The 13,417-nt window shown below is 44.3% G+C and overlaps 1 protein-coding gene across 1 annotated transcript in view; it reads right to left on the bottom strand.

Moving 5' to 3' along the window:
* SLCO3A1 (solute carrier organic anion transporter family member 3A1) overlaps positions 1-13,417 on the bottom strand; it is a 140,431-nt gene that overhangs the window by 107,704 nt on the left and 19,310 nt on the right. Inside the window, exon 2 of the mRNA XM_064722719.1 lies at positions 9,185-9,650. Coding sequence (XP_064578789.1) covers positions 9,185-9,650 — 466 coding nt within the window. The remainder of the gene's footprint in view (positions 1-9,184; positions 9,651-13,417) is intronic.

The raw sequence follows: 13,417 nt of genomic DNA, 5'->3' as shown, positions 1-13,417 counted from the left end.
GGCTTGCATTCCAGGAGTGAGAGTTTTTATATAAAATGAGGAGGGGGAACACTGAAAACACACACACACACACAAAACCACAAGTGCCCAGAATGAACAGAAAGCCCACAGAGAAATGACAGCTCAGGCCAGTAAAGCATTAATCAGTGCTCAAGACACCTCAGAAACACAACCAGGGGACTTTGTAGCTCACTTCTCACATGCTACCACCCCTTCACTCTCCAACCCCAGCCCACAGTTTATAACTGTCTGCTGAGAAAAAGCTCTCTCTAACAGGTCTTATTCTTTTGATGATCAGCCTGATTGGATTAGGACATCCATATGTTGTAGCTGATGGCTAACAAGATAGAGGTGGTTTTTCATCACATGGGTAATTGGTCTCTGCAGCAATTACTAACACAGCAAAGTTGTCCCAGTTGTCTTTTTCTCCCCCCTAATATTATTTCTTTCAAACTCTAATAAGCAGTATCACATCAATATGTACAAACAGTCACAGAGGGACTGGTTTGTCTAACACTGAGGGCAGGAGTGCACAGAATACCACAGGGAAAAACTGAGGTAAGCAGAGGGACACAGAGAGGAAAGAACTGGTGCACAGAGCATCTTGCTCTTCTACCAGTTTGAGCATTTGAATGCTCACTATTGCTTTGATCTGCTGCCTTTAGCCAGATCCTGCTCCCTGTCACAGACACAGCTTTGTTTGGCTGCCCTCAAGAGCTCTGAGGTATTAAGTCAAAGAGCAAAGTCACATGTTTTTAACTTCTATCCAAGAAACTAAATCTCGCATTTCAACTGGTAAATAAAGGGCCAAATTTGGATTGTCTCCGCCATACAAAATCCCTATTACTGAAATCAAAAGGGGGCTTAGCAGGAGCAGGCCTCCCTCTTAGGAAAAGCCAAATACCTCATTAGCAGCATAGTTAATGGAATGGCCATACCCTGGCAAAAAGAAATCTGAGAAAACACTGAGTCCTTTCAGAAGAGCAAAGTTCGAAGAAGCAATTTTGGGAGCAATCATCAACTTTGACCAAAACAACCAAATTTGAGAAAGCAAAGCAAGAATTTCTCCAAACCCAAGGAGAAAGTGCTTAATAACCTCAGATGTATGGAAACGTATCATTCATGCAAAACAAATAAATCCATAAAGTTATAAACCTTCAACATTCACCAAACCAAGTAAGAGCTTCCACTCCACTGGCTACTAAGATGACCACAAAGGATGCAGAGGAATTTTATTTTTGTTTTACAAGGTACCCATCACTTTTGGCCACATTTTTTCCTCCAGGCTGGTGCCTGAGGGGTAATCAGATATTTGTAGTTAGTGATGCTGTACTGATGTTCCCACAACAGTTCTGCCACAAGTCCCATACTGCTGGGCCATCACACATTCTAACAGGGTCTGTGGTAATAGGACAAGGGATAAAGATTTTACACTACTACAGGGTCAATTCCTACCAGATATAGAGAAGAAATGTATTATGAGGAGGGTCATGAAACAGTGGCACACATGTCATTGACAGAGGGATGGTGGAGTGCCCTGCACAGTCTCCAGTGCCCAGCCAAGCCAGAATAAAACCACACTTTAACAGCTTTGGCTGCTAAAACCACACTTTAACAGCTTTGGCACAGTGCTGCCAGGCCTGTGGGTCAGCAGAGCTGCACGTTTGTGCCACGGCACTGCCTGGGACTTTGCAAAAGCAAACACCTTTAGGAGGTTACTCAAACAGCACTTTTTTGGCACACAAAGGGTGTAAGTGCCAGCTCACCCAGAACCCAGATCAGACCTGCAGCAACTTCTCCAAGTGCAAGAAAACTTGGTTGAGCACCACAGCCAGGCACAGGAGAGGCAGATGTGAAAGAGTTTGCAGGAACTTCTCTGCATTCTCCTACACACCCACACTAGCACCATGTCCTGCAGATAAGTAACACCCAGCCAGTGCCCTGAATTATGCTGGCAAAAGGGAAAATTCTGTGCCTTGTCTCACCATAAGAAACAGAGCACCAGCTGTCCGCAGTGCCACCCTGTAAACTGCAACCAAAACATCTGGGCACATCTGGGGCAACACGGATGCCCCAATTTATGTGCAGTAGGTTGGGGAGTCTCGGTCAGGTTCCCAGAGGAAGGGCCAAGACTGGCACACACCACTCCTGCTTGTGCCATCAACAAGGCACAATACACCCTTCAGCTTCTGACAGGGGCAACTCAGCACCTACCAATCTATTTAATTAATTTTATGAACCTCAGGACTCTGCATACATGCCATTTAAATGACAAGGGCACTGCACTAGGCAGGCTGTCCTAGGAATGATGTACCTCACTAGGTTCTCCCAGCTGATGACTATTTAAAGTACACCACAGAAAAAACCCAGTAAACTCAACAAATGGAGTGATTTTTACAAGACATCAGAATCAGCAAATCCCAATTAAGGCAAAAATCAGCTGCAGAGTACACAGAGAGCACAGAGTAACATGGAAACAGCTCCCACCCTCAATATGCTTTCACACAAAGTCATTTGGTTGGGCTCAAGCTTTATTTACTCAGCTCATAACAACAGGGAAAAAAAGCTACTAGCAGAAGGTTAAGGTAACTGAAACAATTGCTGTAGAATAATGGAGCCCACAATAGTTATGACTTCGTGCATATATTTATTTAATTGAATAAATACATCCATTCAGCTACTGCTTTTTGCAACAGCCTTCCTGCCTGCAGTGGGAAAGGTTATTCCCATTAATTGATTATTGTTAGTGCTCTAATACACCCTACACACTTGTTGGTGTTTCCATTTAATTTCCAGGGTATTACCACCAGCACTGTAAAAGGGGACATGTGTAAGGGAGCCAGCCCTGCTGACACACAGCAAATGAGAACACCCATCTCTCCCCAAAGGGCTGTAATTATAAAGGGCTGCCGGCTGTGGATGGATCAGTGGGTTAATACCAGGATATCTGCTGTGTAATTTCACCTGATCACAGTCAGTCCATGGGGGAGACAACCAGAGAATCCTTCACACAGACACCCTCAGTAATGAACAGGCATCACATCCCTCGTGCTGGCAGCAGCTCTCAGAGCTAATCCTGAGCCTTTCCCAGCCCAGGGGAGGCTGTGACAGGAAGGAAAGGCTCTCCAAATCACCCGTAGGAGGATGCATTCACTGAACAAAAGCGTTGCAGAATCCCGTCTTCGGGCTAAAAATATTCCACACCTATAAAGCTGCCTGTAGCAGCAAGGAGAAAAACAATTCTGGATTCTGTGCCCACGTGGGGGTGGACAAAATCACCAGGCAGCTGATGGGCATGGAGTGGGCACACAGCAAATACAACAGATAGGAGTCAGCCACAATCCACTACAAAAGAGCTCATGAAACAGGCTTTAAAAGGAAAAATGCACAAGGCTGGCAGGGCCTTGGGTGGTGAGCTCAGAGAAGCATGTTCCAGCAGGAAGGGCTTATGTGGATAAAGAACCCACGTTACTTGCAAGACCACAAACGAGCACAACAGGAAGGAGAGGGGGAAATGCTGTGAGGAGTGAAAGGATGAGCAGCCAGGATGGGCAGAGCTGTACAGACCTCTCAGGTGAGTCCTAAAGGCCTTCCAATCAATACACATCAACAGATGGCCTCAAAAGGCTGATGATATGACCTGTATGCTATAAACACACTTATTCCACTTCCTGTGGTTTAGAAATGTGGGTTCAGACATACATGGCAAGAAATTTGAGAGCTTTGGAAAGGATAGGACTGATCAAAACACTTTCATCCTCCTTGTAAGAGACTTTTCATCAGGTGGAGACAAAACCAGCAAACCTCAAACACACAAAATGTTGACTCAAACTCTGATTTCAGCAGCTTATGCTGATAACTTGCCATTAACTCACTAGCATAGATACTAACTCAGATTTAATTCTTGTCAGTTGAGAAAATGCTTTTCCTTCTCCAAAGCACAATGGCTGCTATCATTTTGACTGACGTAAGCTACCATAAATGATTTTTCAAATGGACAAATTTATCCCTGGAGACAGCAAGATTCCAATTAGGACATGTTTGTCTTTCACTGCAGCAAATCTTGAGCTGGTGCTTAAAGCAAGACAGAAGGCACCAGAAGCCGGAGTGAGCTTTCTCTCTGTCATCACAAACAAAAAGTGCTTCTACAAATTCCATGCAAAATATTCCCACACTAATACAAAGGTCAAAGCCAGCAGCTGCAATGCAGGGTCCCATCTTTCTTACAGGGTTAGTTAGGACAGATGTAGGAGCACACCATTCTGTTGAGTTCTCCTCTCACACCAAGGGTAAGAGCTGGAACAACCATATGATAAAACCAAAATACACAAAGAAAAGGCCAAATAGGTAAGACAGAAGAAAGCAGCTAAGCAGAGCTGAGTTATCCATTTTTGCATTCCTCTGCCCTGTCATGAAGCAGGCCAAGGACAGCTCTGTGCCCCAGAGGATGCTGTGCTCAGATACACCCTTGCACAGCAATAACTCAGGAGCACTCATCACTCCACAGCACACATTTCCTGACTCAAGACTTGTCCCTTCTGGGTTTCCTTTAAGCCATTCTTCACATTACTGCAATTCAGTGAGGCCCCCAAGTCATGGGGCCTGAATATGTGGGGTGTGTGCCCACAATGCCAAACACACAGCTTCAACAAATGCAAAGAGAAACTCTGAAATTCATTAAAGATCAGCACAGCATTCTTCTGAATGAGTCTCACAATCTGGCAGGGCTCCTTCCAACATCAATATCAATTTCCTCCATCAACTGGAGACAGAATAATAGCAACTTCCTCTGTTTAATGCAGCCCTTAATTGTCCCAGATCAAATACTGGCTCCCAGAGGCTATTCATTCTGCTCTGTAGGTAACTGTGTCCCAGACAAGATGCAAGAACTTTTATCAGCAAATGTTAAATGCAGCAGGAAGGCCAGAAGGTGTGTCTCAGGCTGCTAAAAACATTAACCAACCACATCAGTGCACTGATGTGAGTTCTAATGGAACTCACAAAGCACTGCTGGGAGCAGAACGGGCACTCCAGTGACCAAAAAAACTCTTGTAAGCTTATCTGAGAGGCAGCAAATCCATACAACCACTGTCAGATCAGGTTTTTTTCCCTTCTTTGTATCAGCTCTGATCTCCCTCCCAGTGACAAAGTCCTCACTGATTTCAAGAGAATTCAGCAAGACTGAGCAGAGAAAGAACTAAAAAAGGAAATGCCAAGTGAGTCATTAGTGGGTGGAGAAAAGAAGCGTAGAGTAAGTAGTCTTTACTCCTTTAAAATAAACAGTGCCACAAATTGAAGGAATCCTTTGACACCAGTGAGGATGGAGCAGTAACAAGCCCTGCATAGTCTGTAGGAATGATGAATTCCTCCACTCAAAGGAGTTACTTATGCCAGATGCCAATAAACACACAGGTAAAATTAATCTGTTAGTTTGGAAACCACTAGATGGGAGTTCCAATATTAAATACAAGCTCAGACTCAGAAGCAAGCAAACCAGCACCAAACCAGAACATTTTCCCCAATTTCAAACTGCTAAGAAAATTCCTTTATTTTTTTCCATCTTCTGTCTGCTACTGGCAGCATTATGACCTCTGAGTCAGATGCTGAGAACAGGAGGAGAGTTTCTTCCTGACCAGTGAAAGGTGTCCCTATCCATGGCATGGGTGGGAGCTGGATGATCTCTGAGATCTGTTCCAACCCAAACTGTTCTATGATTAACCAGAGCAGGCATGGTGCCATGATCTTTCTAACCCTGCTACAGCTCAGATGTGTTTCCTTTGGAACATCAGTATGTACTTTTCACACACTCATCTCTTTGCTTCACTTTGCCCTGGGTTACCAAAACAGCCCCTTTTTCTTAGGCCTGGTTACTACAGCAACAGAATTTTTTTGAGTTTGGTAGCAACACATTGCAGGCAGCAAAAAGAAAAAAATTAAAAAATCTGCCATTAGTGCAAGAAAGAAACATGAAGCTGCAAGCCATCAGCCCATGAAGAGAAATATTCCTGTAGTATCTCACCCCTGCCTGTCTAATTAAGAAACTCTAAGAATCCCCACCTCCTTGGCAGAGCACAAGCCAGAGCAACCCCTGACTTCAAAGGATGCTCAGCAGAGGTGCACTGCCCACAACCTCCTGTGTGCCTGTCGCTGCAGAGAAACCACAGGAAAAATCTGATGGGCTTCAGTGTTCTGAAAAATATTACACTCCACAGATGCTATTAGTTCCACTAATGATTAAAGCCAAAGCACCACTTTAAACTCCATATGGTATCACATCTGCATTCCTCTGCATACACATGAGCATTAACACACAAAAAAGAAGGTTTGAGGCAGGAGGTTCTTGGGGTTTGGACCTTTTTTAAAATAACCAGAGAAGCTGAACTGTATTGTTATTTCACTGCAAAGTGACTGTATTAGAAATTATATTATTACTCTACTTAACTTTCATACAACTTAGAAGGAGAAAAAAAAAAAAACCTCTTGTTGGTGCACACAGTTATTTCTATCTAATTCACTGCCTTGGGACATGAGGATTTTTATTTATGGCTAGTGCTTAGCTGTCAGGTTGAGAGACTGCTTCTAACCCTCAGCTAGTGTCCAGCCCAATGCAGCACACACAGAATCAACATAAACAATGCACTAAGGACCGCACAAACTGGTCAATCTGATCATCTCTCAGCAGCAGCCAGTCATTCTACAAAGTTCAGCCAGACTATTATCACTGTTATTAATTAGTTCCTGTCCTGAGAGAACAATCTATGCCAGATTTGCCCCTAATTTCAACTAAGGGAAGTTACCCAAAAACATTTCCTCTGGTCACACACGGCCCCCACTGAGTGAGTGTGCTATTATGAGAAAGCAAACTGATATAAATATAGCACAGTGACAGTATCCACTCTGCAGTTATTTCCTCTGTGAAACAGAGCAGAATGAAGTGGGTAAGCTGCTCAGCCAGCTTTCTTCTAAGGCCACTGAAAACTGCATTGATGACATCAACAAAAATAATCAGTTAAAGACAAATCTGAGCAAATAATTCTCAAACAACATTTAAACCGAGCAATCTGACTCCCTCTCAAGTATCCACCAATGTAAGATGACACTTCCACTTGTTACTTCTCCATTTATATTCATTCGTGGAATAGATTTTTTTTCCTGGTAGCTTTTATTTTCACTAGCAAAATTGATTGCAAGTTGATAGATGAATTAATCATCCAGTATCTGAAACCCTACCTGTGATTTATAGGCTAGGACAGGGCAGAAATTAAACTTCATTGCTGGTTGAGTGTGCATACACAGGCACTCCTCTGTAATCCACAATTCAGATGTAGAAATTCAGGTTATGATTTCCATAGCTAAAGCCAGAAAGCAAACAACTCCAAAATGCTTGGGGTTTCGTGGTGAGCTTTTTTTTGGTGTGGCTTTTTCTCTGTGTTTGTTTTTAAACTCCACATGTAGTAACAAATACGGTTAGACAACATCCTTATCTCTGCAGAAAAAATAAAAAAGCAGCGCATAGTAAGCAGAAATAATTTTCTGGAAGCATTTTCCCAGCTACAGTTGAACTGCCAACTTTAAACACGTTATTTTAGCATACAAGATGAATGTAGCTCAGGAAGAAGAAGAATCACTCTTCCTAATCCTCCTCTCATGCACCCTCCTCCAGCCTGTTCTCAAGATATGAAGCATTGCTTAAAAAATGCCCACGGAACAGACTGAAAGAAGTTGCTGCTCCTCCATATAGTTATTTATAATAGATAATCTTAGAATCACTCTTAATTCCAGCTCATCATTTATGGTTTTGGCACAGTTGCTCCAGTGAATTCAGTCTCATTATTCACCTTTGGGTTGTACATTATCTTGTATTTTATACATCATCCTTCTTTGTCCAGTGGATCCCTCACAAACACTTACAGAACCAAGTGAGGATGAGTAATGACCCAAGGACAAAGCTAAATGCTGAAATACTATGATTTTATGGCCAGCTACAGAAAAGCAGGGACATGTTTTGAATACACAGATGAAACTCTGAGTGAAGCAGCAATACATCCATGAGTGCCACGCTATGCAGTGACCTTCCACCAGGCTTCTGCACTACCCAGGACATTAAAAAGCACTCTGAAAGTCAGCAGGACTGCTCAGCTGTGCTCTCAATGGCCACACTCAGCTTGGAAACTAGATAAAAACATCTTTGGGAAAAAAACCCAAAGGGGAACAGGATCACCCATTCAGCTGAAAGTCACACCAAGGTGGGGATGATGGGACAAGTGCACACTTTTGGTCACCAGGATTATACCAACAATGGCAGCATGCACTCCACTGATTTATTCCATTGGAGCAGCTCACCTAGTGACAAATCCCACAGAAAAAGGAATGTGCCAAGCTGGTACATTTTTTCAAAGAAAACTTTGCCAACAACATCCTCTTTAAACCTGCTGGGAGGGGGAACTACTGCTCAAGCAGTACCCACAAGCACTTTACCCCAATAACTGAGATGCTTCACTGGGGAATCAAAGGCAAATTTCACAGCGTAACCATATGAAAGAATTTTGCAACATGATCACCAGCACCATGAGTTCTACTTGAGGCTCACTGTATCTCAAAATAGACCTCACCAGTTTCCACATCCCATTCCGTTACAGGGATCACATTATCAAGGTCCTGCCACAGCATCCTGGGCCGCAGTACCCACTCTGTAACTGGCACTTCCTTGCTAAAATGTGACAGTGCTAGTGACAACACGTGTGTCCTCTCAGTCTCCTCACACTGCAGTGATCACTCAGATGCTTTGGAACAGGATGAGAACTAGGGTATCATGTGGGGGGAAAAAAAACCAAAATAAAGAAGTCAATCATCATTACACACACCACTTGAAAATTCTTCAGCTAAAACTGAGCCATGAGCCATCAATATAAGAACTTAAAGCAATCTGGGCAAACACCAGAGAAGGAATGAGCATCTGCCCAGTCATCACAGCTGTCAACCTTTACTACTGCTGCAATATAAGCAAGCACTACTGTGCTTCCCTGCTGCTTGATGGAGACACCCATGCCAAGTCACTTTCACAGCCCAGCAGCACATGGAGAAGAGGCCTTGAGGCACTTCCACTGGCATCAAACAGGCAAGAAGAGCCAGACGCCAGCCCACAAGGAAAGCCTTCCAGGAGGAGAAGTTCATGGAGCCTTACCTATGTAAAGGGAGGAATCTTTCCGCCTCACGTGGTCATCGATGTAGGAAACTCCCAGGGGCTGGACAGGGGTAGCACCAATGCCCAGGAGGACCTGTGCCCCGATGAGCAGCAAGTACATCATGTTGGTGGCAGTCCTATTCCTGCAGATAAGGTCCGGGTCTGGTCCCTCATCGCTGCTGGACCCGTTGACAGCACACACATCCCTCCCTTCGGCTCCCCAGCGGATCTCCCCCGACTCGTACTCGTACTGGTGGGTGAGAAACTCAGGCAAGGCAGAAAGGAGGGCACCCAAGGCCATGACTATCCCTCCACATCCTATCAAGCGTGGCCGGTGTCCTCGGGCCCCGAAGTAGCTGACGAAGAGGATGAGGGCCAGGTTGCCAATCTCGAAGCTGCTGGCGATGACGCCCACGTCGGCGCTCTGCAGGTTGAACCGCCGCTCCAAGGTGGTTAAAACACTCACCTACAACAGAGAAATCCAGAGAGAATTACATTCCATGCCTTCCATTCTTCCCCCCATATGTACTGCTAAAATACAAATTTCCTTGACTTTTCCTTGGAGCTGAAACCATACCCCTCAAGGACATCCAAGTCACAGTACAGTAGCTGAGCTCCAAGCATGACCTGACTGTTCAAACACAGCCACGCCAGAAGGCCCTAATACCAAGTGACATTTCACAGCCTACCACCTGTCTGAGCACATGTCACTTCCGAATTCCTGTGCCTATCAGTGTGTATTTTGGATGCCTGCAGACACCCATGGTTCCATGATTCTGTCTCTGGGCTCCCTTTCTGTCTTGAAGGCACAACCTTCACGGTGCACTGTCCCACAGAACCAAGGAACAAACCACTCTGAGCTTCACACTCTGACAGGCACCCAGCCTTTCCCTTGGAATGAAATGCAGCTAGGGAGCAGCAGAAAACCCTGCAGGTTCTTTGCCTGCACACCAGCACAAGGCTATCAGAGACAATGATGTACAAACGGACAGTTTAGCTGGCATTGAATGCTTTTACTCAAGTATATAAATAAAATGCTGATCAAAGGGTTTAAACTGTTTGTGGATTAGTTAATGACTGGGATTGTCACAGAGTATTTTTGAGAAGACAGGCCAATTAAGGTTTACATAGAAGATTTAAATCCACCATGAAGAAGGGATGATTTAACAAATTGTGAGTATTTAACACTAGGAAGAGAGAAGCACATGAATAGTCTTCAAATATTTAACATTGCTGCAAGAAGGAATGACCTGTTCTTTGAATTCAAAATGGATAGGACAAGAAGTGACAAGTTTAATCTGCAGCAGAGATGATTCAGGTTAGATACAAGGTGGGGAGAAACCAGATTTTACTGGTAGGGATTGTGAGGCACTGAAATACGTGGAGAGGCTGCAGAGGTCTTAAGAGAACACAGGTCAGGAAAGACACAGGTATGACTGATCTTGCCATGGGGCAGGAAAATGAACAAGATCATCTCTGGAGAGCTCTTCCAGTCTTGATTACATGGTGCAGTGAAACACAATGTGGATTTCCTTGCAACAGTCAAGCACTGATCAGAGTATGAATGATGAACTATTAAGTACCCCACTTGCTGTCAGCTCTGCTCAATGGAGAAAACAGAGTATTCTCATGTCTGCAGCAGTGTCCCTCTTCTACAGTAAAAAAGCAACAAAAGAAATCTTGAATGTGTCACAGAAATGCCAAAAACTTTTACCTTGAATAAAAAACTATCTAGTTTTTTGGACTGCAAAGGATGAAGGTATTTAAGGTTGTCCTAAAAGAGGCAGGTTTCTCTATTCCAAAAAAAACATGATAAAGACCTCAGAGCAGAAGGTAGCCCCTGGATAGAACAAAAATAGCCTCCCACTGGAGGCACTGAAAATCTTTGCTGATAAACCTCACGAAGCAGGAGCCTGCCTGACCGACTTTAAAGGATTCTGACAGCAGTTCTTCTCCGGGGGCAGTTTGCCTCTGCCAGGGTACACCAGGGCACAGTTGGACAAAGACAGCCCCATTGGCAACAAAATGGAAATGGAAACAACCCACTTCTGCTGCTTTGCATAAGCAAAAGCTCCCAAACCTGACGGTGATGTCCAAGTCAGATGTCCAAAACTGGGCTGTGATAATATTTTCTGAAAATCCAGCCCTCTTCTCATAAAGGCAGCTCTGATTTTATACTGCCACCAGTGTAATCCTCCCCAACTAAAGAGCTGAGGAAGGCAAGGAGAAAGAAACCTAAAAATCAAATCCTATGAATCAAGGCAGAGCAAGAGCAGTAATTCCTCCCATGCCAAAGCCAGGTGTGTGTCAGTGGAGAGGAGATCACCACTGTGCCTGCAGCACCAGGTGCAGGTCCCTGTTGGCATGGAACAGCCCCGTGACTCACGAGGGACCAGGGTGTCCTCTGAGAGAGGGGACAGCACAGCCTGTCCTGCTCCAGCGGCCTTGGCAGGGCTGGAGCTCACATTCTGAGGGACACTGCTGCTCTGTGGGAGCAGGAGAGCACAGACACAGTTATAAAACATCATGCTGGTGTTCCCAGAGCAAGGCGTGACAAGGAGGGGGATACAGAAAACATCCCACAGCCACAGGCAGATCCACCAGGCACCCATGGCAGAGAGAACCATGAAATGGTTTGGATTGCAAAGCAACTTAAAGACCATCTGTAGTTCCAAACCTTCCACCATGGATAAGGATTTATCATCCATGGTTTTATTGCAAGGTGTGGTCTAACAGGGCTGGTGCTGGGGTCCCATGAACACCAACTCTGACATACTGGGGAATCTCTCCAAGTTCAATATATAACTCTGAGCATGCAAAATTATGTCTGTGGTGCTCATTTCTGAGCTGTACCTGGATGGGAAACTCATGATTACTCATTACAGCTGTGTAAACTGAGGTAGAGAGCCAACTATTAATGAGACAAGTGGAGTCAACAAAATTAATTTCTGATGGAATAATTTAGGCTGGAAGATTGAAAGCCAACAGAAGTGATTTCCCAAGGCCAACTGGTATTAACTAGCTTTGGAAGCCTCCATATTTCAACCTGGCTGCCTCATTTTAGGCTTTTATCATACATATATACAAGTGGCTAGAAAGCAGGATGGTGTTTAGACACATGTGGGTGCCAGATCTCAAAAGGGTCAGATTTTGGACAGCTGGATTTCTGATACAGAAAACTGCACCATTTCCAGGTGCAATTCACAGTGACAGAGACAGTAAAAAGGTGACAAACCTGGGAACTAAAACCAGAGTCCCAATTCTCATTCCACTCTTATTTCTGTGGGACTTCAGCCATTCTTTTCCTTTTTACAAACACTAACCCACTCACAGGAGAGAAAAACAGCCTCACCATCCCTAATACTTTCCTGCTTTAATTTGGGAAAAAGACTGAAACAAGAGCAGGAGGAGGACAACAACACAGGGCAAATTCCAACTCTCTTGATAAAAGCTGGCAGTTCTCCTTATTCCTCTGGCCAGACCACAGTGCATTTCCCAGTCTGCTCCTTCTGGCTGTAGCACTGCTACCCAGTGCTAAGTGGGTTATGATGAAAGGAGCTGTGGTGAAAGAACAAATCCATCATACCAGCCTTGAGCATCCAGAAGAAAATAGCATCCAAGTACAAAATGCTGAGACCAGCATCAGCAGAATAGCCTCCAAAACTGACAGTCACAGTGAGGGGAAAAAAAAATTCCCAAAATAAAAATAGGGCTGGGAAATAAACTGTCAACATGCAGATTCTTAGCCAGAGAACAACAAGAACAACAACTGCATTTTATCCAGGGTAGCTGCAGCCTGGACAGCACAGCCCAAACTCTTACTGTGACATTGGTTGTGACCTTACAAAGACCAACTACAAAATCAGCAATAGCACAGCACAGATGTTACCTGCATTCATGCAAAATAAACCCCTGCCCATGGCTAAAATCATTTCTCTACCCTTCGTGCTCCACTTTTATGGGACTTTCTGTACATAAGGTTTAACCTGACTAAACTTGTCATTTTTGTGTGGGATGTTCCAAGTGCCCTTGTAACTGTGGGATAAACACACTGCATTGCCTGCATTTCTTTTCACAATCCTGTTCCCCAGCAGACCAGCCATCACCACTCAGACACTAACTCTGTTTATCCAGAGTTACATAAAATGTTGTAAAAGACACCACAGGTCCCTGTAAAATACTGATGTCATGTGGAAAGGCGGTGAGGATTATAAAAAGTCCCTGTGTGCTGCT

The sequence above is a fragment of the Zonotrichia leucophrys genome, chromosome 10 (genome assembly GCF_028769735.1).
Source record: "Zonotrichia leucophrys gambelii isolate GWCS_2022_RI chromosome 10, RI_Zleu_2.0, whole genome shotgun sequence".
Classification (NCBI taxonomy): Eukaryota; Metazoa; Chordata; class Aves; order Passeriformes; family Passerellidae; genus Zonotrichia; species Zonotrichia leucophrys.
The sequence above is the reverse complement of the archived record's forward strand: the minus strand, read 5'-3'. Positions and strand labels throughout refer to the sequence as shown.